Source organism: Lithobates pipiens, unplaced genomic scaffold (assembly GCF_037356315.1).
Source record: "Lithobates pipiens isolate NorthernLeopardFrog02 unplaced genomic scaffold, aLitPip1_a1.2 Scaffold_27, whole genome shotgun sequence".
NCBI lineage: Eukaryota > Metazoa > Chordata > Amphibia > Anura > Ranidae > Lithobates > Lithobates pipiens.
This window is the reverse complement of record NW_027507788.1, coordinates 130,751,918-130,777,837: the sequence shown is the minus strand read 5'-3', so window position 1 is coordinate 130,777,837 and position 25,920 is coordinate 130,751,918. Positions and strand designations below refer to the sequence as shown.

At 41.4% G+C, this 25,920-nt stretch overlaps 2 protein-coding genes across 2 annotated transcripts in view; both read right to left on the bottom strand.

Annotated features, from left to right (window-relative positions):
* The window catches only part of LOC143934123 (neuronal pentraxin-1-like), a 54,031-nt gene extending 47,545 nt beyond the window's left edge, over positions 1 to 6,486 (bottom strand). The window contains exon 1 of the mRNA XM_077457447.1: positions 5,431 to 6,486. Within this exon, the coding sequence (XP_077313573.1) occupies positions 5,431 to 6,273 (843 nt within the window). The 5' untranslated portion in view covers positions 6,274 to 6,486. The remainder of the gene's footprint in view (positions 1 to 5,430) is intronic.
* A 425-nt stretch (positions 6,487 to 6,911) lies between these two features.
* Positions 6,912 to 25,920, bottom strand: part of LOC143934122 (uncharacterized) — a 69,132-nt gene continuing 50,123 nt past the window's right edge. Inside the window, exon 3 of the mRNA XM_077457446.1 lies at positions 6,912 to 24,065. Within this exon, the coding sequence (XP_077313572.1) occupies positions 23,903 to 24,065 (163 nt within the window). The 3' untranslated portion in view covers positions 6,912 to 23,902. The remainder of the gene's footprint in view (positions 24,066 to 25,920) is intronic.

Here is a 25,920-nt window from a genome sequence, read left to right as displayed (position 1 = left end):
AGCAGTGTACTGACGGAAGCACTCAAGCGGAGTGCGACGGGGTTCCCTGACACTATATAAGTATAACTGTAAATCTTCTCTTTTCTAATGGAAAGTTCTAAAGTATTTTTATGTCCTTCACCCCTGTTTGGGGCCTTTTATTTTATGTGGTTTAATAAAATTTAAAAACATTTTCTAAACAATACCAATACTTTTCTTATGCTTTAATTATATAATTGAGTTGCCCTTCACAATCTCACTAAATAGAGGAATCCAATTTGTAGATAACTAATAACTGGGATGACAGCAACCACACCCTTGGTCATACAAACCTCCTTTCTTACGTTCTCTTTCTTTCTTTTTCTATTTCCATCTTACTTTCTCCCTCCATCACGCTTTCTTTTTCACTCCATCCCTCTTTCTTACTTTCTACCTCCACTTCTCTCTCTTTCTTTCTTAGATGTGGAAGTAGAGGAGGAATTGTCATTCCAGTGTATATTTAGCCCAGTGACAGCTTGACAGAATAGTTAGGATCTGTGAGAACAGCTTCCCTGCACAGCTCTGCTTGAGGAGACCCTCCTGCCACTGTACTGTGTCTGCTTACCCTCCCCTGTACTGTGCCCTCCATCTCTCCCCTGTACTGTGTCAGCTTACTCACACACTGTACTGTACCCTGCTGACCCTGTACTGTGTCCACTTACCCATCCCCTGTACTGTGCCCTCCAGTTCCCCCCTCTACTGTACCCTGATGCCCCCTGTACTGTGTCCACTTACCCTCCCCCTGTAATGTGCCCTCCTGTCTCCTGTACTGTGTCCATTTACCCTCCCCCTGCACTGTGCCCTCCTGTCCCCTGTATTGTACACACTTACCCTCCCCCTGTGCAGTTCCCTCTTGCCCCCCGTACTGTACACTCCTGCCCCTGTACTGTGTCCACTTACTCTCCCTCTGTGCTGTGCCCTCCTGCTTCCCCCTTTACTGTGTCCACATACCCTTCCCCTTTACTGTACCGTCTTGCTCCCCGTACTGTGTACACTTATCCACCCCCTGTACTGTACCCTCCTAATACAGTTAATTTTTATCGCTTTAATTATTTTTCCCATTATGGGTGTTTAGTGGTGCCTCATGTCTATGTTTTGCCAAAGGCCTCACAAAGCCTAGAGCCGCCTCTGGGTCTATGCACACTACAAATCCCATAGTCCATAATCTGCAAGACAGCTTGTTCTTTTGAAAGACAAAGGACTTACTGACTGGATCACCAGGTGAAAATAAAAGAAAGAAGGCCTAAAAAGGAAAACTACTGCTAACATCACATCTAAGAATTGGTAAGTTGCAATATGAAAAAAGTTTGCTTCTGGGTTTAATAGCACTTTAAGTTTTTATTCCTTTATTTTCATCTGGTGATTTAACCAAGTCTGTCAAAATCTGTTAGTACATCTAACGCTACCCTTTCAGGTTGACACTGCTGCTGTCCAAGGGTGTCTCTGTTGTGCCTCCATCCAGAGTGGAGACTCTCTAACACAGGAACTTTGTTACTGGCAGGATCACCAGGAAAAAAAGCCTAAAAAATAAAACTGATGCAGCCACCACATTTAAGTATTGTTAAGTTGCAATATATATTGAATTTATTTAGCTTAATAGCACTTTATGAGTGCATTTCTGGTAGATCAAAAACTTTTTTGTACCTACAGGGTCTTTCAATAGATAAAACATGGATAAATGTGCATGTATTCCAGAGATGTACTGCACATTTTTATTTTTTACAAACATACATTTATCATGACACATTTCAGCTGCCTGTTCCAATGTAACCTTTTCTGCCTTTTTGTAAAATGTTTTCCTTTTTTATATCCCACGTGTTTTTCAAAATATAATTTATTATTATTATTTGAATTATTATTTATTATAATTTTTATTTAAATTATTATTAATATTTAAAAAAACTGTAGTTCATTACAAATAGGCTTCTTTTCAGAAATGTAGTGCATTAACCCACAACAAGCAATCATCAGCCATTTAATAAAGGAATGAATTAGCAACTATTGCTTACTGTAAATAAATATTCAATATTAAATGTGATAGAGCTTAATAGGAGTCAAAATTTAGGAAAGACCACAGGAGCATCATCCCAGAAATATATCCAAACAAAATGAAAGCACCAAAATAAGAGACTTTATTTATGCCACCAGGAGAATATGCATGAATAGAAAAAAAAGGATGTTAAAAATACACCATTTGTATTGTAAAGAATGGACAGATATGTCCCATATTATTTGAAAGCACAAATGAAAGACACTATAAAACCATAATAGTGATTGTATAGGTGTTACAGTAAGCAATGCCAGCAGCATTTTTTTTCCTCCTGATTTTATGGTTTATCTTATTGTTATTAATATTCATGTTCATATGTGTACCCATTATTTTTTAGTGGTTTTCTGTTATTTGCTGACTTGCTCTGTTTACGTTTTAGACTAAGGCCCCTTTCACACTACCGTGACTCCAAAGTCGCACAATTTTGCCGCAATTTCAATGAATGGTTTTATAATGTCTTGTATTTGTTCTTCTAATTTTTATGGAGCAGGTCTTTGCAATAAAAAAATTGTGTATTTTTAATAGTATCCTATTTTTTCTATTAATGCATATGCTACCAGCAGCATAATTAAAGGACCCTTACTTTGGTGTTATATTTTGTTTGCATATTATTATTGTTTTGCACTTAGCTCATCATCTTTGCTATTAGCAATATCAAATACGCCAAGATATTGCATGGGCTGTAGTTAGCCTGGAATTTTACAGATAATGAATACAAGGAACATTTCTACGACACTGTCAACTAATTGTTACCTGTCCCACTGTCCGAGCTGCTGTTCTACGTGGGGTTGATTTACTAAGACTGGAGAGTGCAAAATCTGGTGCAGCTCTGCAGAGAAACCAATCAGCTTCCAGGATTTTTTATCAAAGCTTAATTGAACAATCTGAAGTTAGAAGTCGATTGGCTACCATGCAGAGCTTCACCTGATTTTGCACTCTCCAATTTTAATACATCCACCCCAGTATTCCTGAGATAACCTGCCTGAAGTTCTCTTTGGCATTTTGAAATCTGCCATATGTTTTAGATGCCTCCCATCTTTGTGGGCTGAGGTTCCTTCTATCTGCCCCAATGTCACTACTGTATTGACGTATGGGTCAGCAGAATGAACTGTAGATTTAGAATGGAACCAGACAACAGACACTTGTGTCAGATGAAAAGTACACTTCATGCAGCACTAGCTCAGGAATACAAAGGAGAATGGCGGTGCAAATGGCAGGCCAGATAAGTGTTAAAAGACTTTTATTTGCAGGGAGCATCTGCTTTTTTTTTTTAAAGCAAACCTGTGCATTGTCCTTTCCATTTCAATCAGCTGCTAGTAGTTGAAGAAAGAGGAAGCTATGTGTATGTTCTAACTCTGAGCTTACACAGTGCTGAAAACATTCTGCTCACCCTAATGTGGTAGTGCTGGATACATGAGTTCCCAATCAGAAAGCAGCAGCACTGTCACATGGTAGCGAGTCACATGATCCCTGTCTCAGGAAGTACCAGGTATTACTCTTTGTTCCTAGCCACTCAATAGGGTGGCAGGAGAGCGAATGTGTGCTGCTGGGGAGGGAGTCAGATACATGAACATATTTTTAACTCTGCATGAACAAACGAAATGTTCACTTTAAGGCTCCCTGCTTTTGCGACCATCCAGCCACCGTGCGCCCCTCCTGGCCTTTTAGTGTGCCCGAGAGGGGCAGGTGTAGCATCCAGCCCCACTGCAGTCAACCTGTCAAAGTCTATGGCAAGCTGCAGCTGGACAGAGCTGAACACTGTACTGAGTGGTACTGGGGTTTAGGGCCCTGTTCTTTTACAGATGAAGGTCCAGAACACAGGTCTTTGGTACAGTTTTCAGCCCCATACAGCCACAGCCTGCTATAAACTTTGACAGGCAGCCTGCTGCAGGGTTGGATGCTGCACCTGTTCCACTCGGGTACACTAAAATATCAGGGGGAATATGCTGCAGCTGAATGGCCCCATGTGCAAGGGGCCCTAGGTGGAAAACTTTCATTGGTTAGTATAAGTACAAATCTATGGGTTGGCGAATACTACTGTAGGGTATTTACTGTGGCATTTCAGCAATAAAGAACTGTCTACATCACAATTAATACAGATATATGGACTGAGATGCTCGGATTGCATTTATGTGGTCATCGGTGCTGTACACATAAAATATTTAGGTCTGGGTGCACCTGTGATGCAGTCTGGTCTCTGACTGAATAAAATTGGACATGGTTTTGGATATTTACTACTTGCAGTCACATCTCACCACTGTGTGATCAACACTCTGCCTTGTGACCACATGGACTATCTCTGACTAACCTTGAGGCTGGGTTCACAAATGCTGCGGTGCTAATCAGGTCCGCATTTTTGCCTGAATTTGCATGTAAGCCAGAAACAAAGATGCCCAGGACCCTTTTTAAATGTGTCCATTCGGAGGTGGTCACACTCTCCTGTCATGCTAATTGGATGCGGGGAAACCCGCATCCAATTTGCATGTGTGTGAACCCGGCCTTACTGTGCATTCACTCACTCACTTAATATTCACTTACTATTCACATTCAATCTTCTAAATTATGATAAATATTAACTTGAATTAAGTATTGATTTTAATATGTATACCTATGACATTTTGTAACATACTAAAAAATAAAAATTAACTTAATATTTATCAATTTACCTTAGTAATTCCAGAGGCTTTGATAAGTTCACTTTAAAAAAATGACAGTCTCATTTACTCTCAGTGATTTTTTTTTCCATTTGCAGAAATTAGTTCCCACTAAGGAAACAAAACTGTTCTATATTAGTTTTACTGGGGAAGGGCTGGAACCTGTTTTTTTGCTGATATCTGAGTCTCTATTTTGAGAAAATTTCACTTTCTGTCCTAGGGACAATAGTATTGTCAGACAGGAAGAAAGAGAAAAATCTGCAACACAAATACAGATGCTGTACAGACAAAAATAAAAACCCAGTAGGGTACGGCCCAAAGCTGGCCATGCCCTATACAATTTCTTATTCAATTTCCTTTAGATTTACCTTCAGCAATAAGGGCCTGCCTGATTGCTTACAAGGTGGAAGTGTTTAGGTACGACCTCATATTATATGGTTTTAGTGAATCTAATGGAAAATTTGCATAAGAAGATTGTATAATGTATGACCAGCCTTGCTGTAGTAAGAGAGTATTTTTATTTCTGTATGTATTGCTATTACACATTTACCTTAACTTCCTGTCTGGTAAAGCTATTCTCACTAAAACAGACAGTGAGGGATCCCCAGTTGGCAATAAAAGCCCTAGAAAATTCTAAAGCGTTCCCACTTAGGCCAAAATGAAAACAAAAAATGTTTTAGTGGGAAATGCAATAGTAAACATGAGTACCTGTAAGTGCTCCAGTCTGTCTTTTAGTGACTCCAGCAATCTTTCCATTTGGGGAATTCCAGGTGGTGTCACCTCTGGTGGGTCTTCCATTGTGTTTGGTGGGGCACTTGGCTTGCGATAGGAGTCATGTGATGGTTGTTCCCGATACTCCCGGTGGGTGAGATGATGATATTCGTGGTCTCTGTTATGTCCATGAATATCTTCATGCCCATGAGGATGCTCTCTCTCATGACCATGTTCTCGCTCATATCCATGATCTCTTTCATGGCCATAGTCTCTTTCATGTCTTTCTTCCCATTCATGACCATGCTCTCTTTTGTGTCCATGTTCTCTCTCATGGTGTTCCAATTCGTGGCCATGTTCTCGTTCATGTCCTTCTTCCCATTCATGGCCATGTTCTCTTTTGTGCCCATGCTCTCGTTCATGTCCATGTCCACTTTCATGTCCAATGCTACTTTCATGTCCTAAGCTTTCTTCATGCCCATGTTCTCTTTCTTGTCCATGTTCAGCAGAATGACCATAACCCTCTTCATGTACTCTGCTATGAGGGTACCCCTCACAACGGCTCAATTTTACAGTCAGCTCCCTGATAGTCTCCCTTTGATCTAAGATAGTCTCTTTTTGGTGAACCACTGTTTCACGAAGGTGAAGAATAGTTTCTTTTGCTTCTTCCTGCATGCCTACCCAATGCCCCCCTCCACCAGAACTATGACGCTGCACATTAGATTGGCAGTCCATATCCAGAGGCATTGGGGTGCAGACAAATTTCGGTAGAGAGTATTCACTCCAACATATGTTTAACAAGAGAGTAAAGACTGTCAAAAAAAGTGGGAAAAGCTTCATTGTTTACCAAAGACGACACTCCTCTGTAGAAGATGGAATTTCTGTCCCTTTTTGACTGCCACTCCGTCTCTCAATGTTCAAGTTGTCCTTCTTAATTGACAAATGACATTCAGGGGATTTAAAAATCTGATTTGCTGTGTTTCAGGTGTCACCTCCCTCTGTAATGATGAAATCCTCTTCTGTTGTTATTTCATGCCTATCTAGTTCCAGCAGCCTGGATTGGAAATGGTATTAGTTAGAAGGCTAATGTTCTTAAATCTGCAGAAGGCCCCACCTACAGTCTCAGTGCCCTACATGCAGCAAGAGAAGATCAAAGACTTACTTTAAACATAGCTAATAAACTCAGGAGGACTTTAAGGAGATGATGCCCTGGTAAACTAGTATTGCCCTGGAATCACTTCAAGACAGTCAGTATAAATCTGTTGAGTTTAATAATCAACAGATACTAGGGCTAGAACCTAGAATACCTTACCTATATTTTTTTACATTTAAAAGACTGGAAAATATTACAAACATAAATATTTAAGCTAAAAGAAGCAAGAAAAGAATAGTAACACAATTAAACAATACATTTTGCTATGCTTATTTATTTTTATTACACAATTTTAGGATTTGTTTCTATAACAAGTTCCAAAATATGCACAATAGTTTTTCCTTTTTAATGCAGGTATTTAATAAGGCTATGTCTCAGCATGCAATACACAAGTAAATTCCAACCAAAAATTCCTATGTAATTATTAAAAAGTATATTAAAAAATACAGGCTGAAATACAAAAGATTTTTCATTCTGCTTGGCGAATCTTGTGATCAAGACACCCATACTAAACAGCTCAGCCAAGTCCTGTGTTTTCTTGCAGACCAAACTGCAGTTGAGCAATATAGCCTTGTCAAGATCTCATGCCAGCTTATGAATGGACAATGAAGAAACAGTAGAACATTGATAAAGTAATTTCTTTTCCCTTAAGCAAGTTCAGTGTTTGGCAGACAGTACTTTACATAGGAAGAAGCATTGCTATTTAACCACTTGACTTCCGGAAGGGTTTACCCTTTTTTTTGCTATTCAGCACTGTGCAACTTTCACTGGTGATTGTGTGGTCATGCAATACTGTATGCAAATAAATATATTTTTTCCACACAAATAAGCTTTTTTTGGTGGTATTTGATCACCATTGTTTTTTTTTTTTTTTCTTCGTTTTTTTTGCTATATAAATAAAAAAAGGCAGAGAATTTTGAAAAAAACCAGAAAACAAATATTTTCTACATTTTGTTAGAAAACATATCCAATAAAATCATATATCTTCAAAAAAAGAATTTGGTAAAAAATAATCCCAATAAGTGTAAGTTTGTGTGAAAGTTATAGCATCTTCAAACTATGGTGTTCATATTTTAAAATCCTGACAGCCAATCTAATTTCTTAAGACCCTTAAAAGTGCAGTACAAATACACCCAAATTATCCTTTTTGGAAAATAGACAGTCACTCTGAAGTACTGTATTTAGTAAGTGACATTTTTAGTAAGAGGCCGTTTTTGTGAAGTTGTAATTTTTTGGTCACAGTTTGTTGGAAAATTAAGAAATTAACCACTTGACCACTGGGCACTTAAACCCCCTTAATAACCAGACCAATTTTCAGCTTTCGGTGCTCTCACATTTTGAATGACAATTACTCAGTCTCGCAACAACCCAATGTATAATCTATGAGGCATATCAAGTCTTTTGAACATGTCATTTTTTTCTACCATCTACCATTTGTCCATTTACACAATATGAGTATGGATGGGTATGGCTGAGTATGGATAGGTATAGATGAGATGGCTGGGTATGGCTGGGTATGTCTGAGTATGGCTGAGCATGGCTGGGTATGGCTGAGTACGGCTGGGTATGGCTGAGTATGGCTGAGTATGGATGGGTATGATTAATTATGGATGGGGGTGAATGGGATGGCTGAGCATGGATGGATGGATGAGTATTGCTGAGGATGGATGAGTATGCAGAGTATGGATGAATGGGTATGCAGAGTATGGATGGGTATTCAGAGTATTCAGAGTATGGCTGTGTATGCAGAGTATAGCTGGGTATGACTGGGTATGCAGAGTATGGCTGGGTATGGCTGGGTATTCAGAGTATGGCTGGGTATGGCTGAGTATGCAGAGTATGGCTGGGTGTGCAGAGTATGGCTGGGTATGGCTGGGTATGCAGAGTATGGCTGGGTATGCAGAGTATGGATGGGTGAGCATGGATGGATTGATCGATGGATCTCCCACTAAGCAGCGCTGTGGGCACTACACATGCAGCCCACAGTGCTGCTGCCACAGATCTCTCCCCTCTCCGCTCACACTGGACAGAGAGGGGAGGGAGGAACCGGAAATCACGCCGGTTTGTTTACATATGATCGTTCCGTCATTTGACGGAGCGATCACGTGGTAAACGGCCACGTTCTCAGGTGCGCGGTCCAGGGGGGTGCGCGAGAGGGGAATTCTGGGAGGACGTCACTGTACGCCCTCCCAGAGTTAACAAACTGCCCTGTAGCCGTCATTCGGTTATGGGCCGGTTATTAAGTGGTTAACCACTTTCAGACCGGACCAATTTGCTGGTCAAAGACCAGACCACTTTTTGCGATTTGGCACTGCGTCGCTTTAACTGACAATTGCGCAGTCGTGCGACGTGGCTCCCAAACAAAATTGTCCTTTTTTTCCCACAAATAGAGCTTTCTTTTGGTGGTATTTGATCACCCCTGCAGTTTTTATTTTTTGCGCTATAAACAAAAATAGAGCGACAATTTTGAAAAAAACGCATTATTTTTTACTTTTTGTTATAATAAATATCCCCCAAAAATATATAAAAAAACATTTTTTTCCCTCAGTTTAGGCCGATACTTATTCTTCTACATATTTTTGGTAAAAAAAATCGCAATAAGCGATTATTGATTGGTTTGTGCAAAAGTTATAGCGTTTACAAAATAGGGATAGTTTTATAGCATTTTTATTAATAATTTTTTATTATTTTTTTTTTACTAGTAATGGCGGCGATCAGCGATTTTTATTGTGACTGCGACATTGTGGGGGACCCATCGGACATTTTTGACACATTTTTGGGACCATTGTCATTTATACAGTAATCACTGCTATATAAATGCAGTGATTCCTGTGTAAATGACACTGGCAGTGAAAGGGTTAACCAGTGGGTGGCAGTGTAGGGGTTAAGTGTTCCTAGGGATGTGTTACTAACTGTGGGGGGCTAGGCTTTCATTTAGTGAACACTGATCTCTGCTCCAATCACCTGGAGCAGAGATCAGCGTCACTAGTTGCTAGGCAGAATGGAGAAATGTTGTTTACAACGGCACTTCTCCATTCAGCCGCTCCGTGACACGATCGCGGGGATGCCCACGGCGATCGAGTCCGCGGGTCCCGCGACCGGACTCACGGGGGCCCCGACCAGCGCGGGAGCGCGCCGCCGGCGGCGCGCACCCGATGGCAGGACGGCAAATTTAAAGGGACGTACATGTACGCCCATTTGCCTGCCCGTGCCATTCTGTCGACGTACATCGTCGTGCGCTGGTCGGCAAGTGGTTAAATACCTTTTTTTCCACAATTTTTCATTTTGCATACTGTCACCTGTGTAGTACAGCATTATCATATGACTGGTGTAGCGGTGATCAGGGATATTGACTGGTGGCTGTGGACTCCATTTACAGAATGGATTTGCATGAGATATTTAGGTGTCAGGACACATTTTGCCTACTGTAAAAATGCCATGTGATCCTGAAACTGCCAATTCACTAGACCGTTTGTGCGGTATGTTCGGAAAACCACTGAAAACGCTTGGTAAATAAACAGGCATTAAAATCCATTCACAGAAGGAAATAAATAAATAAATAATTAAATGTATGCGGAAATTAGGTAGTGGTCCAGGCATGCGGTAATTGTGGAACATGTACCAGTTGTTAAGGAGCGAGCGGCCGCCAATGTCAATCACGATTCCCCCCACCACAGTTAACCTGAAAAAAAAAGTCAGTTCCTGCCATCTGCCAGCTCCTCTGTCTGACCAAGGGTCGGATCGTCGGTGGTGGCAGGCGATGTGATTGACGATGAATCTACATCAGGGGACATTTATTTATTTAAATAAAGGACTTGTCAAAACTGTCTAATGTCTTGTTTTACACTATACTATTTTTTTCCGTAAATGAGTAGGGGTACCCCACACTCATTCACATGGGGGTGGCAGATATCTGGAGGCCCTCTTGTTAAAGGAGGCTTCCAGATTCCGATAAGCCCCCTGCTCACAGATCACCACAACCTCCGGCCAGGGACCAAAGCACCACCCATGTTGTGGGCATGTGGCCTGGTATGGTTCGGGGGGGGGCACTCACTTGTCCCCTCCCTTTCCTGACCTGACGGATTACATGCTTGGATAAGGGTCTGGTATAGATTTTGGGGGAACCCCACGCCATTTAAAAAAAAATATAACATCAAATTCCATACCAGACCCACAAAGTTTTTTTTTCAGATTTTTTTTTCACGCTTTTTTTTTTACATTCAGCTGTCAGCGGTGGCCGCCCGCTGCTTAGCAACACCTATTTATTAATGTTAATAAATACACCGGCTAGTGCCGGGCATTAAATTACTGTATGTTTTCACTACTACAATACCTCAAAACTTCATAAGATAACTCATGCGATATTTTAGTAGCATTTTCTTATGGATATCAAAAAAAAAATTGAAAAATTCTGAGTGGTATTTTATCACATTTTAAAGGGGAAACATATTGCTTTGTGAATAGAGCCCACTATGTTTAAAATCATTTTTTCTTTTCTTACAAGTTTTTTACATACTTTTATTTTTTACACTTGTTACAGTGATCACCGATGATCACTGTAACTGGGTTCTATTTATTAACAGCTGTGATTTACTATTGTGTGCTGTCATTGGCCCACACCTATCACAGGGTACAGAGTGCTGGGATTGGCCCAGGTACCATGTGGTAACTGTGGGTCATTTACAGCATCACTATAGGAATCATAGCTGCAATTCCTTCATAACAGTTTTGTTTTCATTGTGATCATGTGATCCGATAACGATCACATGATCACCTAGCCGCTCAAAGCGGAAGCCACAATACGTTGTGCCAGGTTGTAGGCTGGTTGCCTACTGTGACTAGTTAGTTACTTGGCTGCCCAGGTCAGGGGGATGAAGTTAATATTTCTTGCTGGCTTTTCTGATCATGTTTGCAAGCCTTTTTTGGTCTGACCTCCCTTGCCGTGGCATATAAAAAGAAAAGATGTCCGGGTTCAGGGGGTGAAACTGGCAAGAGATTGGGAACTTGCAGAAACTTGTTGAGACTTGTGGTCCACCTTCGGAGCATCGACTCATTGGGATCCCCGCAAACATGGAAACCTCTATTCCAGATCCTCCAGTTATGGACTACACCAGAAAGAACTATACCTGCACAGGTACACTGGGGTAGCTGAAACTAGAGATAGATAGGGAAAAGGATGTTTATTCCTGTTGTACGTTATGCTGGATTTTCAGTAAAAGTAGTTCAACTGACATAAGCCTGGTCCGAAGTTATTCAAGGGGAGCATATTGGGTCTTGGCTATTCCTAAGAACCTGGGTCTATAAAAGCACTAAGGGTTATGTGTAACGCCACTACAAAAGCTTAATTCGCAAGGCAAGGAAGATAAGGTAGTTGACAAAGGTAATTGTAAGGAAGAACAGCTACAGAAACCAGTCCTTTGGTGTGGTACCTAGTTAGGTGACAGGACCTCCGGTAGTAAGGGGGCCAGTGACTTGACTCAGTCACCAGGAGCAGACTAGTGTTAGACAGGATTCAAGGCCTGGTCATGAGGTACAAGAAGAAAAGAGTTAATGAGCATACATGGGGCCCGCTATGTGCACAGCGACCCCATTCTGTTACTGGGAGTGAGGTAACAAAGGTATGCTGGACTGGTGGAGTGGGAGAAGACTCTGCACGTCCCTCCAAATGCAACATATCAGGTACAAGTGAGAAGTAACATGGGACAATGTCATTTTATAGGGAACTCTGCACAATATTTCTACATACAGGTCGCTCATCTCTGAGTTGGGGACTGCTTTAATCTTTAATTCTTCACATGACCGCAGCCTTCACTTGGTCCCAGATATTGGTCAGCACACCTTTGGGTGAGGTGTTACTTCACGTGCATGGGCACAGTAGACCCCATTATATGATGGGCACTGACAATGAGTCAGACAACATGGAAGGTTGGAAACCATAGTTCGCCATATAAGGGGACAATCGGGAAGCAGAATTCAAGGCACTATTGTGAGCAAACTCTGCTCATGGTAAGGTCTAACCAATTGTTATGATGGTCAGAAATATAGAAACGTAGGAATTGCTCCAAGGACTCATTGGCTCATTCTGCGGCCCCATTAGACTGCGGGTGATATGCAGAGGAAAAAGCCAGCTGAATTCCCAACTGTGCACAAAAGGCTCGCCAGAACAGGGACACAAACTGACTACCCCTGTCCAAGCCCATGTAAGAAAAAGATCTCCCAAGCAAAAATGGAAGCCAGTTCCTTAGAAGTGGGCAATTTCTTAAGTGAAATACAATGACACATTTTCGAGAGCCGGTTAACCACCATAAGGATAACTGTGGGTTGTAGCAGGCCCTCTGGAAGGTGTCATGGAGTCTTACTCTGAGCACACACAGAACAGGCAGCTATGAAGGCGGTTACATCAGCACATAGACTAGGTCACTAGAATTGTTGGAAATGGCCCAAAAGAGTTGATTCCTCCCAGGGTGACCAGCTGCCTTTGGTAAGTCTAGAGCAGTACGGAGACTTTCTGTGACAAAACAGCGGTCACAAGGTTTCTCAGGAGGAGCATGGACCTAAGCAGCAAGAATTTTGTCACCCAATCGAGAAGTGAGACTGGTGCGAACCGTAGCCAAAATACGATCAGGAGAAATCAAAGGAAACGGAACCGACTCCATCCTGGAAGTGGAGGAAAATTGCCTCAGCCCTTACATTCTTAGTACCGGGTAAGAAGGAGACAAGGAGACAATGTAATTGAAACTTGACAAGAAAATAGCCTATCCCTTCTGGGAGAGAGGCGTTTAGCCTCAGACAAGAATGTGAGATTCTTATGGTCACTAAGTACCTTCGATGAGATGTCGCCATTCTTTCAGGGCTAAAATGATCGTTAACAGCTGTCACCAATTTCGTAATTGTACGTCACAGGTGACAATTTCTTGAAAAGTAGCCACAAGGATGCATAGCCCTCTCAGAGGTAGAACGTTGAGACAAAAGGGCACCAACTCCAGTCTCAGAAGCATCAACATCAAGGATAAAAGGTAACATAGGATCAGGATGTGCCAACATAGAAGCAGAAACAACGGTAGCCTTGAGACTCTCAAAGGCCTTAATGAACTCCAGGGACCAACTCTGTGGGTTACTGACCTTTCTGGGGATATCAGTCAGGGCCTTGACCAGAGACAAGAAGTTATGAATAAACCTCCGATAATAGTTGGCAAAGCCAAGAAAACATTGCAGAGGATGTAAACCCGTGGGTCAAGGCCACTGTAGGACTGTTGAAAGTTTCTCTGGATCCATCGAAAAACCAGCAGTGGAAATTACATAACCCAGGAATTTAACCTGTTCACAATGGATTACTCACTTCTCCAATTTACAATAGGGATTGTTCTCTCTTAGTTTCTGAAACATACGACAGACACCTGTGTGGTGGCTCTCCAGAGACTTGGAAAATATGAAGATATCATTGAGATAAACCACAACACATGGGTATATCTCAGGCTGCTATCTCATCCTTGATGGTATACGAGAGACCATGAGAAAAAGCAACCACAAAGGCCTCATTGTTCCAAGCAACCTCTGCTGCCAGAGTACGAAATTCAATGGCATAATCGACAACAGTTCTCGTACTCTGTTTGATGGACATGAGGCATTTAGCAGCAGAAGCAGAGCATGCTGGAACATCAAATACCCTTTTAAAAGAAGCCACAAACTCAGGGTAACTCAAGAGAACAGGTTTTTGCATCTCCCATAGAGGGCTTGCCCAGGCCAAGGCTCTCTCAGAAAGCAAAGATATCACAAAACCTACTTTGCTTCTGTCCGTGGGAAACGCCTAGGGTAGCATCTCAAAGTATATATCAACCTGGTTGAGAAACCCTCTGCATTGAACATTGGACTGGATCACCCCCAAATTGCTGGGGAAGCGGAGCGGAAAAAGACATACCTCGTATGAGGTAAAACTTGAGGCGGGTGCTTGTGCAGAGACTGGAGCAGCAGCAGGGATGGCCTGCAACACAGGTTGTACTGGAGCAGCCACCGTAGGAGATTCCAGGTGAGCCGTGTGAATCAGGAGTGTTTGTAACGCCATGGCAAACTTATCAATGCGGTGATACTGCTCATCCAATCTGGAAAAAATATTACCAACAAGTGGATTGATTGCATCTTCTGAATTCATGGCCTTCGCCTACTGTCAGAAACCATGAATCAGACAGAAGTACAGCTAAATCACACTTGTTTATTAATAAATGTAAATAGAACAAACATAGTCAAAACATAGCCAAAGTTTGGTAACCGGAACGGATAGTCAGACAAGCCACAAAGTCAGGAAGCTACAGATCAGCGTACTGGAACAGCAAGCAGGATCTGGAGACAGAAGAAATGTCAGCCAAGCAAGTCTTTAACAGGAACACAGGAGATAGTCTCTTTGATTTTGACCAAGGCGAAGGCAGAGATCATCTGGGCTGGACGACTTAAGTAGGCAGGACTGACGAGCAAGATATCGTCAACAGGTGAGTCACTATGGAGAGATAGGAGCTGCAAGAAATAGCAGACAGCTGAGCGGTCAGCTCAGAGGAAGGAAGGGCTGAGCCCAGCCCCGAGAGCAGGATGACATACATGTACATGATCTTGCCTGCCTGTGCCTTCCTGCCGCAGTAAATGTGCTGTGCCTGGGTTGCAAATGGTTTAAGCCCAGCTTTAGCTTCATCTTTTCATAACATTTTGAAGTTTGGCAGTTGTACGGGGCACAGGGTCAAGTGATACTGGCAGCAATATACCATGCACTAGACAAGGACACCCAGAAACAGCCCATGCATGTTTGTCCTTCAAACTTTTTTCAGCAAGGTAGCAAACAGAAACTGCTTCTAATGGGGAGATGAAGAGAACTGGGTCAGGCAAGAATCTAACAGCGCACCTCATCCCAATTGTAACAAATATGGAGAAAAAGAGAGAGAGATAAATGGGACTGTTACGGTGCTAATGGTAGTGAGAAGAATAATATATTTGTAAAAAAGAATATTTTATTAAATATACAAAAAAACGGCCACAAGGGTACAGTAAGTTCAAAATTTTGAAACTACAAATATTAATATCCGTACAGACAGTGTTCACAATCCATCAGTTAGTTTAAATAACGAAATTCTTGGCTATTCAGATGAGAAATCCCGACATGTTTCGCCTACTCAGAGGCTTCTTCAGGGGAGCCAGTAATTGATGGAAGAAAAGTTTTTTTTAAAAACAACAGGTGAGAAAATTTCACTGTAAATAGAATACAACAGAATTAGTGGATCCGGTCATAATGAGAAAACACAGCCTAAACCCTTAACGATGCCCACTTATCTCCGAGGGTTTAATAGGTTTAAAGGAAAGCCAATAATGTATGTCATTATGGTGATAAATACATAATAATACCTACCAATCTCAGAGAAAAAGCCTCGCCTATACACTAGAGTGAAGACACCACTCAAAATTGGAGAGCAAGCCGGTCCCCGAAACCCCCAAAAAAAGGAAGGTGACTGCAGGAGACAAAGGGAACAAACAAAAGGTCCAATTTCATAAAAAGTCATCATGGGGCCTAAAAAGGCTCCCATAAATATATTTATTAGATAAAGAATGAAAAATTCATTTCGGTGAGATGTAGATTTTAAAATGAAGGGAAACCTACCTGAACAGTTTAATGTGAAGTATGTCACGTAAGGGGAACTGAAGTATACAAATAGAAAGGTCCTTAGGATTTTTTGAAGCCAATATGATAACCTAGGTTGTAATGGGGCAATTAGAGAATTTCTCAGAATGAAGCAGATAAGTGATATCAGAATGAATGAATGAAAAAGGCATAGAGATGAGCGAAGAAGGAAAAAATTCACTTAATATAGAGTAGCAGTATGCTCAAGAAAGTTTACTTTGGTCATTAATAGATGCTTACCATAAGCATAAAGAAAAAACGGAATTAATTGTTGCTATGCTTAACAAAAAGCGGCATAGGGTCACTATATGGCAAAAGACTGCAGAGATGAACCAGTCGAACAACAGGTACAGCAGCTAGAGGGATTGATCTACAATATAGAAAACAAACCAGGACAGATCCTGAAAAATCATAAGGATAAAAGTAAATGTAAATAAAGGTTGGAGAAGCAGCATGAGCTGTGTGGACAGATCAAGTGCTTCTCTAAGGACTGACCTTCACGGCGGGATCATCACAGTCAAGCTCTGCAGGGCCGACACACCTGCACTGTGAATGTGCCTTTTATCTCCCTCAACATCCGGCGTCGCATCAGCGACGCCGGGTGTGAGCGGACAATAGATGCGGGACTGCGCATGCGTCCCGAGCAAGTGAGCCTACAACCCCCACAGTGCATTGCGGCGGCGTCTCCGTAACCACGGAGACTAAAACGCCGTCTCAGGCAGTAGCGGGGATCGTGAGAAGGACAGTAGGAGGGTTCAAAAGAGCCCTCCACAATACTGTCGATCAAAGGACACAGCGGGGTGCATATGCTGGTACTACAGCCCGCATATTTATAAGTCTAGCTTCCACATAGCTTGACCCATGCGTCCGTACAGGCACCAATACGGAGATAAAGGGAACAGGCGCGCTCTTCCAAAAGGGGTCTCCACTGAAGGGGCGGACTCAAAAGCAGCAAGAAAAGAGGAACAATGATAATGTGACAGAACCATTTGGAGCTGATCTACACATTAACAACTCACAATTCGGATGGCTATTCGCTTCTAATGTAGGATGGCTTCACACAGCAAGTCCACTGCAAACAAAACATCTGTTCACCCAAACCGTTAACTAAACTCTGGTCAGCACCTGACACAGGATGCCCACTAATGGGTTCCCCAAAACAAATAAGCAGCACGTGTACTTATTTTAGTGTTCTTTTAGCCCTCAGCAGTTTAACCCAGCAGCAGGGTTCCACAGCTAAGAAAGATCGAGAGGGATAGAGAGCCATGAGTATCTGAGCCTTGAGCACTGCTGAGCCTAATAATGATATCTGGCTATAAGGTGGGATGTGGAATTGAGTGATTCACCAGACCAGACATATAAATTGCTACCATCCCTTAGTAATACATAGAATAAACCTCTAAAAGATTGGATTTTATGGGCAATTTGAAAAAATATATAAAACTTCATATATAGAAAATTATTATTATTTTTTATAGAAAAATTGCATTAAAAAATCTCATATTGAGAATACAAGGCATTACATCAATAATGCCATGAACATTGCACATTTTGGCTGTTAGCCATAAAGTGGTAGTCCCCATCTACTTGCTGTTCCCTTTCATCATTGATTGCGGCAAGGAATACAGCAGAAGGGATACCCAACGCATTTCAAAATGTACTGTTTTAAATCTTCATCAGGGTATAATACCACTTCTGAAAGAACAGCTTAAATTAGTAAAACATGATTGTATGAAAATATGCATATAAATTGTTTTCCACATGCACTTACAAAAAATTTGTGTTTAGCAGAAGCTGATACCATGCGTCGGCCATTGAAAACCTCCCCCAATAGGACACCAAAGTGTCAACATCCATTGGTTGCCTGATGTAAATTGCCCTAGATGGCACTGGAAAACTTTGCTCTGTAGGGTGAAGGGAAAGAGCAAAAAATGTATGCACTGGGAAGAGAATTAGTCTCAATTTTAGGGGATACCCTATTATAGACTTTCTGGTTCATAAAGACATCTGTTTTTGCTTGGTCCTGAAGTTCAGAGCGCCCTTACAAACTGTATCTCAATTTCAGGGGATATTGAGTCAGCCTGGGATGTTATTCCCCACAAGGCTAGCCCTGTAACTAATAAAAAATAGCTTACTTGAAAAATCCTTGGGCCAAAAGTGCATTGATCCAAAGATCCCATATCTGAGTGTCAAATATAGCATAAAACGGAGTTCCCAGGGACCGGCAATCGGAGAGAGGGAGACAGCATGGCTTCACATTGGTGAAAACAAGAGGAATGGCACTGAGGGATGCAGATGGTGTCCCTGATGTAGTGCGCATGTGTGGGAGGAAGTGATGCAATGCGTATCATCACACGCAGGGATGTCACTATCGTTTCCACTTTTGCGCAGTTTGGACTAAAAGATGTATGTGAGGAAGCGACGTGATATGCGTCAAAGACGATGTGACCACGTCACATCTGCTTGCGTCATCACAACGTTGCTTCCGGTCTCTGAAAACCATTCGGAGACCGGAACAGCAACTTGGATCGATGCAAATCTAAACGGGTCCTCCATCAGTAAAGAATTGCCTTTCTCTGTTGGAGTTTTTAAAATGTATTGTATATTATAGAGAATACCATAGGTAGCATGAAAATACCATAGGGAGCATGAAAATGTAGGTGGGAATGCCCAAAACAAGAACAAAACCAGGAGCTATGGCAGGGTAATATTGCTGTTATCCAATACATGAAAGAAGCCAGAGGAGGCCTGCAGGCTCTATCTATGACTAAAATATCAGTTTTGGATGGTAACTTTAAATACTACTCAGGGGAACTCAGGTTTTTAGGTGGAGACATTATGGATATGGTTGCTCTGTTGATAGCTAAATAAAAAATGCCTGGAAAAGCAGATATTGGAGTGAGGAAATCATTAATCTATATCTTTGAATTGTGTGCAAAGACTGGCACCTTAGAGCCAGCACACTGGTTGTATGCAGACAGTGAGAGGGACAGGTCTATAGCAGTACTGTGGATTTGGTATGTCTCAACTACAAATGTCAATTCAATGGTAAATTTACACAATAGTTAATTTATTTTAATAATTATGTCATATTACAAAAACATTTCCCACACAAAAGAAAGCCACAATATAAACAACATATTGCTTCCTAGCAGGGTCCCATCTTGTCAGTAAGATTGCCCTAATTGACAAATACACTTATCTATAGGTGTGCTGCAAGAATTTTGATTCTGTGCAAGGACTGCAGTATACATGTGCAATGTGTACTTTCAGTTCACATAGGACAAAAATGTTATAGTCAGCACATCCAGCTTTTGTCGCTTGAAAAACCTGAATTAGCTGTCAAAAGCACCATAGTAATGATCCGAAAATCCTATGTATTCGATAGCAAGGTTGGCCTCCTGTCAATTTTTATAGGTCTATGATCAAGTTGGTTTGTGAGTATACTACATATGCTCATTTCACACAATGAATGGTATCTGAAGTAATGCACAAGGCTGGTCGCCTTTCTTGTCTTGTCATTTAGCTTTGAGGATTCCCCCAGTCTTAAGAGGGCAGTAAGACCCTGATGTTTTCCTGATTACCTTGTTGAAACATGAAGCAAAGAAGATGGCCTATCATACAAATGTTATGTGAACCTATTTTCTTTAAGCGCTATTCTGCCCCGTTCCTTATTTTGCCAGAACAAAGTTGGCAACCCTAGGCTGATTACATGACTTTGACAGGTAGTTTGTCAGTATTTTTTTTTTTTTAGTTACAAACCTGCAAACTTTATTGTTGCTTTTTATTGATAAAAGAATAAAGCATGCAAATAAAAAAAAAAACTCCAAACTTACTGCACATATCTCTTAGCGCTTGTACACACGGTCGGACATTCCGACGGATTTTGTCCAAAACTGGTGTTGTATACAAACGGTCAGACAAAGTTTGTAACGTCATGACGTAATTTAGTTACGACGGGATTACGTTGAGGCTAGTAGCCAATAGCTTTGGTCTAGTAATTTGTTCTGAGCATGCGTGGCACTTTGTCCAATCTGAATTCTTTACAAACGATCGGACTTTGTTCATGTTCATGTTGTTGGAAAATTTCATAGCCCAGCTCTAAAACTTTGTCGGTCGGATATTCCGACGGAAACAGTCCGAAAGAGCCCACACAAGGTCGGATTATCCGACAACATGGTCCGATCGGACATTTTCAGTTGGAATGTCCAACTGTGTTTACAAGGGCTTACAGTGATGTACCAACTTTTCAATTCTGCTTTCGGTAACGTTGCTTAGATGTGGTAACAATACAGTTTTCAAGTTTGTGGCTAAGAGGACTGCACTTTATTTTCCTAAATCCGAACTGGAAGACATTAGGGGCGTTACATGAGTCCTTTAAAACCCAAGCCCACTCTGGGCACCTGAATTTAAATGGTCTGGGCTTGTAGTACTACATAGCTAAAAGTGTGTGAGGCTGTTTCTTGTTTCACATGTCATTTTTTCCTTTATACCTCTTCTATGTTTGTTGTCCTCTCATTCTTTGATTTTGTCTCCTCTCAGTGCTTCTCGTCCATCAAATTATTTCATTACTGCTCTGGTTCTCTGCTGATGGTTGTTCCAGGCCAGAGAAGCAGAACAGTCACAAAGGACACTTATAAGTAGCTTACAGCACTGAGGATTCCACCATGCCTTAGGTATCCCAAATTAAAGCCATACAGAAATAAGCTAATACTGGAAAATGCCTTTCACTGGTATGTGAAAAATCCTCTTATGCCGCGTACACATGATCGGACTTTCCGGCAGACTTGATCCTGCAGACCAGACTCCGTCGGACAATTAGATCGTGTGTGGGCTCCGTCTGACTTTTTCTTCCCAAAAGTCAGACGGACATAGAAATAGAACATGTTTTAAATCTTGGTCCGCCGGACCAAGTTCCTGTCAGGAAGCCTGTTCGTCTGTATACTGGTCCGATGGACCAAATAATATGCAAGGGCAGCAACAGTAACCTACCGGCGAGAATGTTTCCAGAGTGATCCTATCACGCTGGTTCTTGGCTACAGGGTACTGTACACCAGGCCCTTAGGTCTGGTATGGATCTTAATGGGAACCCCCTACGCCGAAAAAACGGCGTGAGTTCCCCCCCAAAATCCATACGAGACCCTTATCCGAGCACACAGCTCGGCCAGTCAGGAAAGGGGGTGGGGATGAGCGAGCGCCCCACCCCTGAACCATACCAGGCCGGATGCCCACCGATAAGCCCCCCGCCCGCAGACGCCGGCAACCAATGGCTAGGGTTGTCGGGAAGAGGCCCTTGTCCTCATCAACATGGGGACAAGGTGCTTTGGGGTGGGGGGCTGCAGGGTGCCCCCCTTCCCCAAAGCACCCACCCCCCATGTTGAGGGCATGCGGCTTGGTACGGTTCAGGAGGGGGGGCGCTCGCTCATCCCCACCCCCTTTCCTGACCGGCCAGGCTGGGTGCTCGGATGAGGGTCTGGTATGGATTTTGGGGGGGACACCACGTCATTTTTTTGCCGTAGGGGGTTCCCCTTAAAATCCACACCAGGCAACTGGGCTTGCAAGGTGTCAATCTCTCCGATGAAAGCTGCAAGATTGACTTCCCTTTCTAGTCCCATCGTACCTGGAGTCACGTTCAAAATGAGCGGACGGGCAAGTCCGTTCAGTTTGAAAGTCTGTCAGACCTAGTCTGCCGGAAAGTCCGTTCATGTGTACGCAAGTCATCTCGTTTGGAAAGTCCGTCGGACCTCTGTGGAAAGCCTGTCGGGAAGCCCGTCGGACCTAGTCGTGTGTACGCGGCATTAGGATCAGATCAGGGTCTAAAACGAATTTAATCTTTTTGCTGATACTAATAAATTGGCCTTAAACCATTATAACTTAAATTTCATAAATAAACATGATTAAAATTATACATCAAATGCAACATTATTACAAAAAAGATAAATATTGTACCATGCTAAACAAAATCAAAAGTAACTCAACTTCATTATGTTTAAAAAAAATACTTTGTGCATGAGCTCATTGTTAATCATTGGGTGTTAATCTACACTATAATACCAAAAGTATTGGGGCACCTAAATTTAATGGCATCCCAGTCTTAGTCCATAGGGTTGAGTATTGAGTTGGCCCACCCTTTGCCACTATAGCAGCTTCAACTATTCTGGGAAGGCTGTCCAGGTTTAGCAGTATGTTTATGAGGATGTTTGACCATTCTTCCAAAAGCCCATTTGTGAGGTCAGGCACTGATGTGGATGAGAAGGCCTGGCTCGCAATCTCTGCTCTAATTCATCCCAAAGGATTTCTATTGAGCTCAGGACTCTGTGCAGGCCAGTCAAGTTCCTCCACCCCAAACTCGCTCATCCATGCCTTTATGGACCATGCTTTGTTCACTGGTCCAAATCATTTGATGGAGGGGGATTATAGTGTGGGATTATTTCTTCAGGGTTTGGGCCTGGCCCCTTAGTTCTAGTAAAGGGAACCCTTAAGATGTCAGCATACCAAGACATTTTTCCTGTTTCAACATGACAGGCCACCAGTGCACAAAGGAAGGTCCATAAAGACATGGATGAGCAAGTTTGGGGCAGTCGTCCCAATACTTTTAGTAATAAAGTGTGTTAAAGGGTTCCTAATAACGGGTAGCAACACCCTTGTTATGTTATACTATTAACTATTACTGTTATCCGTACAGATTGAGGTGGCAAGCTCCCTAAGCAATACATGAATATAATTTGTAAAACTGAGCTATTGTCATTCTTTGAAGTCATACTAGTATATAACAGGTAGTGATGATATGGAGCATATTGAGTAATTCATTGGGGGGTTGTCTGCAAATGTGAAATGGTTAAGATCCCCTTTATTCAGTAAAAAAAAAAAGAAATATGCATTTTGAAATTCAACTAATAGCTTGTTAAACTGATTAGATATTGTAATTTGTTACATGATTTTCCTAGTATGAATCAAGAGAACTATGAGTGAAAATAAAGTTATTAGTGGAGATTGCATACACTAAAAATATTTACAACCTAGGTTTAACAAATACTTAGGGAGAAACTAAATTCTGGAAGCGGGGCTCAAAAAAAGGTAGGCAGAGGGCAATGGACTAGTCACCGGTATTGCCTGTGATCTCCCTACAACTTATCTTCCCCCATTATTGGCTTACCATGCCTTGTTCTGCACTGTGTCTCTGTGTGGAGGTAGACATCTTGGTAGAGGCAGGGGTTTGCTTCCCCATGACAGAGCCCACAGGATAGAGCACAGTGAACAGATACCCTCACATACCAGGAATGGCCCTGCTTTTTTTTCAGGAGGAATGCAAGACTAAAGGTAGATTTTTTGAGGGTGCTGCTTAGGCACACGTTATTTTCTAAACGTTCCCCCATAACATAGCAAACTTTCCTATTTGGTGTTCAGATTCACTTTAAGTATGTTTGTAATATCTCGAAAGGCAGAAATACTTACAGCAGGAGACCCAGTGTGCCAGTAGAAAACTCGGGGCTCCTATCCTGAGTGCCAAGTTGTGCTATACACTTGTAAGCTGTGTTCATCTTTTGGTTTTATTTTTATCATTTGCATGTGTAAAAATACTTGTGAATAAAATAGCAACATATCTGTATGTTTAATTCTAATATATTAGAAAAGTCCAGTTGATAGCATCAACATGATCAATTAACTACAGAAAGCTGGATAGCGTCCTCTTCATATACCCTGATGTCTAATGCTTTCCGCAGCTTGAACCAGAACAATTCATGGCCCTGAGGATCTTCAGGGAGGTTAATGTATGTATTCTGCTTGATCAGCTTCCTTAGCTTGTGGTAGCCGGAAAGTCTAGAAATGGAAGAACATAATAGGCTGTGAGGATATTTGGCTGTATAAGTAAAAGCTCAGAACACAGTAAAGTTTTTCATCATACAAAAGGTCTCTTAACTTTATTGCTAATGGAATTTCTGAAAGCAAATTATTATAAAAGAGAGTATGGTAGCTTCTAAATCAGAAAATGAAACATGTTACATTCGTAATTCATATGCAAAGTTTAGATTACAATTAGGAATGAAAAGGACACCCAACATATTTTTGTATCTGAATTATATATAGGGAATGAGTAAAATTGCAAGATTTTCTTTGCCAACATTTTTGGCAAAATTTCAGACATTTTAGTAAAAATCAAGACATTTTTGTGAAATTGTACTTGTCAATGAAAGGCACTGAAGTCAATAGTGAAGAAAAAGCTGTTTTTATAAAGGCTGCAATGGCCTTTAAAAGCTTATTAAGATTAGAGAAGTTCTTTTCAATATCCTGGACTTATTCATGTGCCACAAAAGACCTTGATGATAACCCTTATCTTAAAAACCCAATCCTAACTTTAGCTTTAACTCTAATGCTAACCCCAATGGTAACCCTAGCCCTGTGTTTATTAACCACTTGCCGACTGCTGCACGCCAATATACGTTGGCACAATGGCAGCGGTGGGCAAATGGGCATACCTGTACGTCCCCTTTAATTGGCGGTGTACAGCGCGACCATGCCCATGGGACCCATGGACTCGAAGTCCGCCGGTGTCCTGGCGATCGTGTCACGGAGCCGCAGAGATGCCTATGTAAACAAGGCATTTCCCCGTTCTGCCTAGTGACATGACAGGGATCTACTTCTCCCTGTCATCGGGAGAAGTGATTGCTGTCATGTCATTGGTAGCCCCTCCCCCCATAGTTAGAGTCACTCCCTAGGACACACTTAACCCCTTGATCGCCCCCTAGTGTTTAACCCCTTCCCTGCCAGTGTCATTTACACAGTAATCAGTGCATTTTATAGCACAGATCGCTGTATAAATGACAATGGTTCCAAAATAGTGTCAAAGGTGTCCGATGCATCCACCATAATGTCGCAGTCACGATAAAAATCGCAGATCACCACCATTACTAATAAAAAAAATTATAATAAAAATGCCATAAAACTATCCTCTATTTTGTAGATGCTATAACTTTTGCGCAAACCAATCAATATACACTTATTGTGATTTTTTTTTATACCAAAAATATGTAGAAGAATACATAAAATGTGTTCTTTTAATACATTTTTGGGGTATTTATTATAGCAAAAAGTAAAAAATATTGCTTTTTTTTTTCAAAATTGTTACTCTTTTTTTGTTTATAGTGCAAAAAAAAATACAGAGGTAATTAACTTCCACCAAAAGAAGGCTCTATTTGTGGGGAAAAAAAGGACATACATTTTGTCATTTTAGGCAAATCACACAAAGGACAGCCCTAATTAGCATCTAATTTTCTGTTAAGATTTCAATAAGTTCACTATAGGTAAAGTATTTCCATACTAGGAAGAACAATGGACAAAATTAATTGTCTTTTACTTCAGGGATTATATATGACCTATTTACTCTTTGAACAGTACTGACACTAAAATAAGAAGTACAATTTGTGTATTTAAATATTACAATGATAAAATAACCAGCAAATAACAGTATTTTAGCCCTCGTATTATCTAGGTTATCCTATTCTGCATCTTATGTGGATTTCAGCAAGTAGTGTACGACTGTACTTGTACATACATAATCCTATCCTATTTGGCTCTCATTACACTGCTTTTAATTTATTAGATCTTTCAGGCAAGGTTTACTTGCATGAACAGTTTTGCATACATGCCTGGAGCATCCTCAGCTTAATTGTTTTAT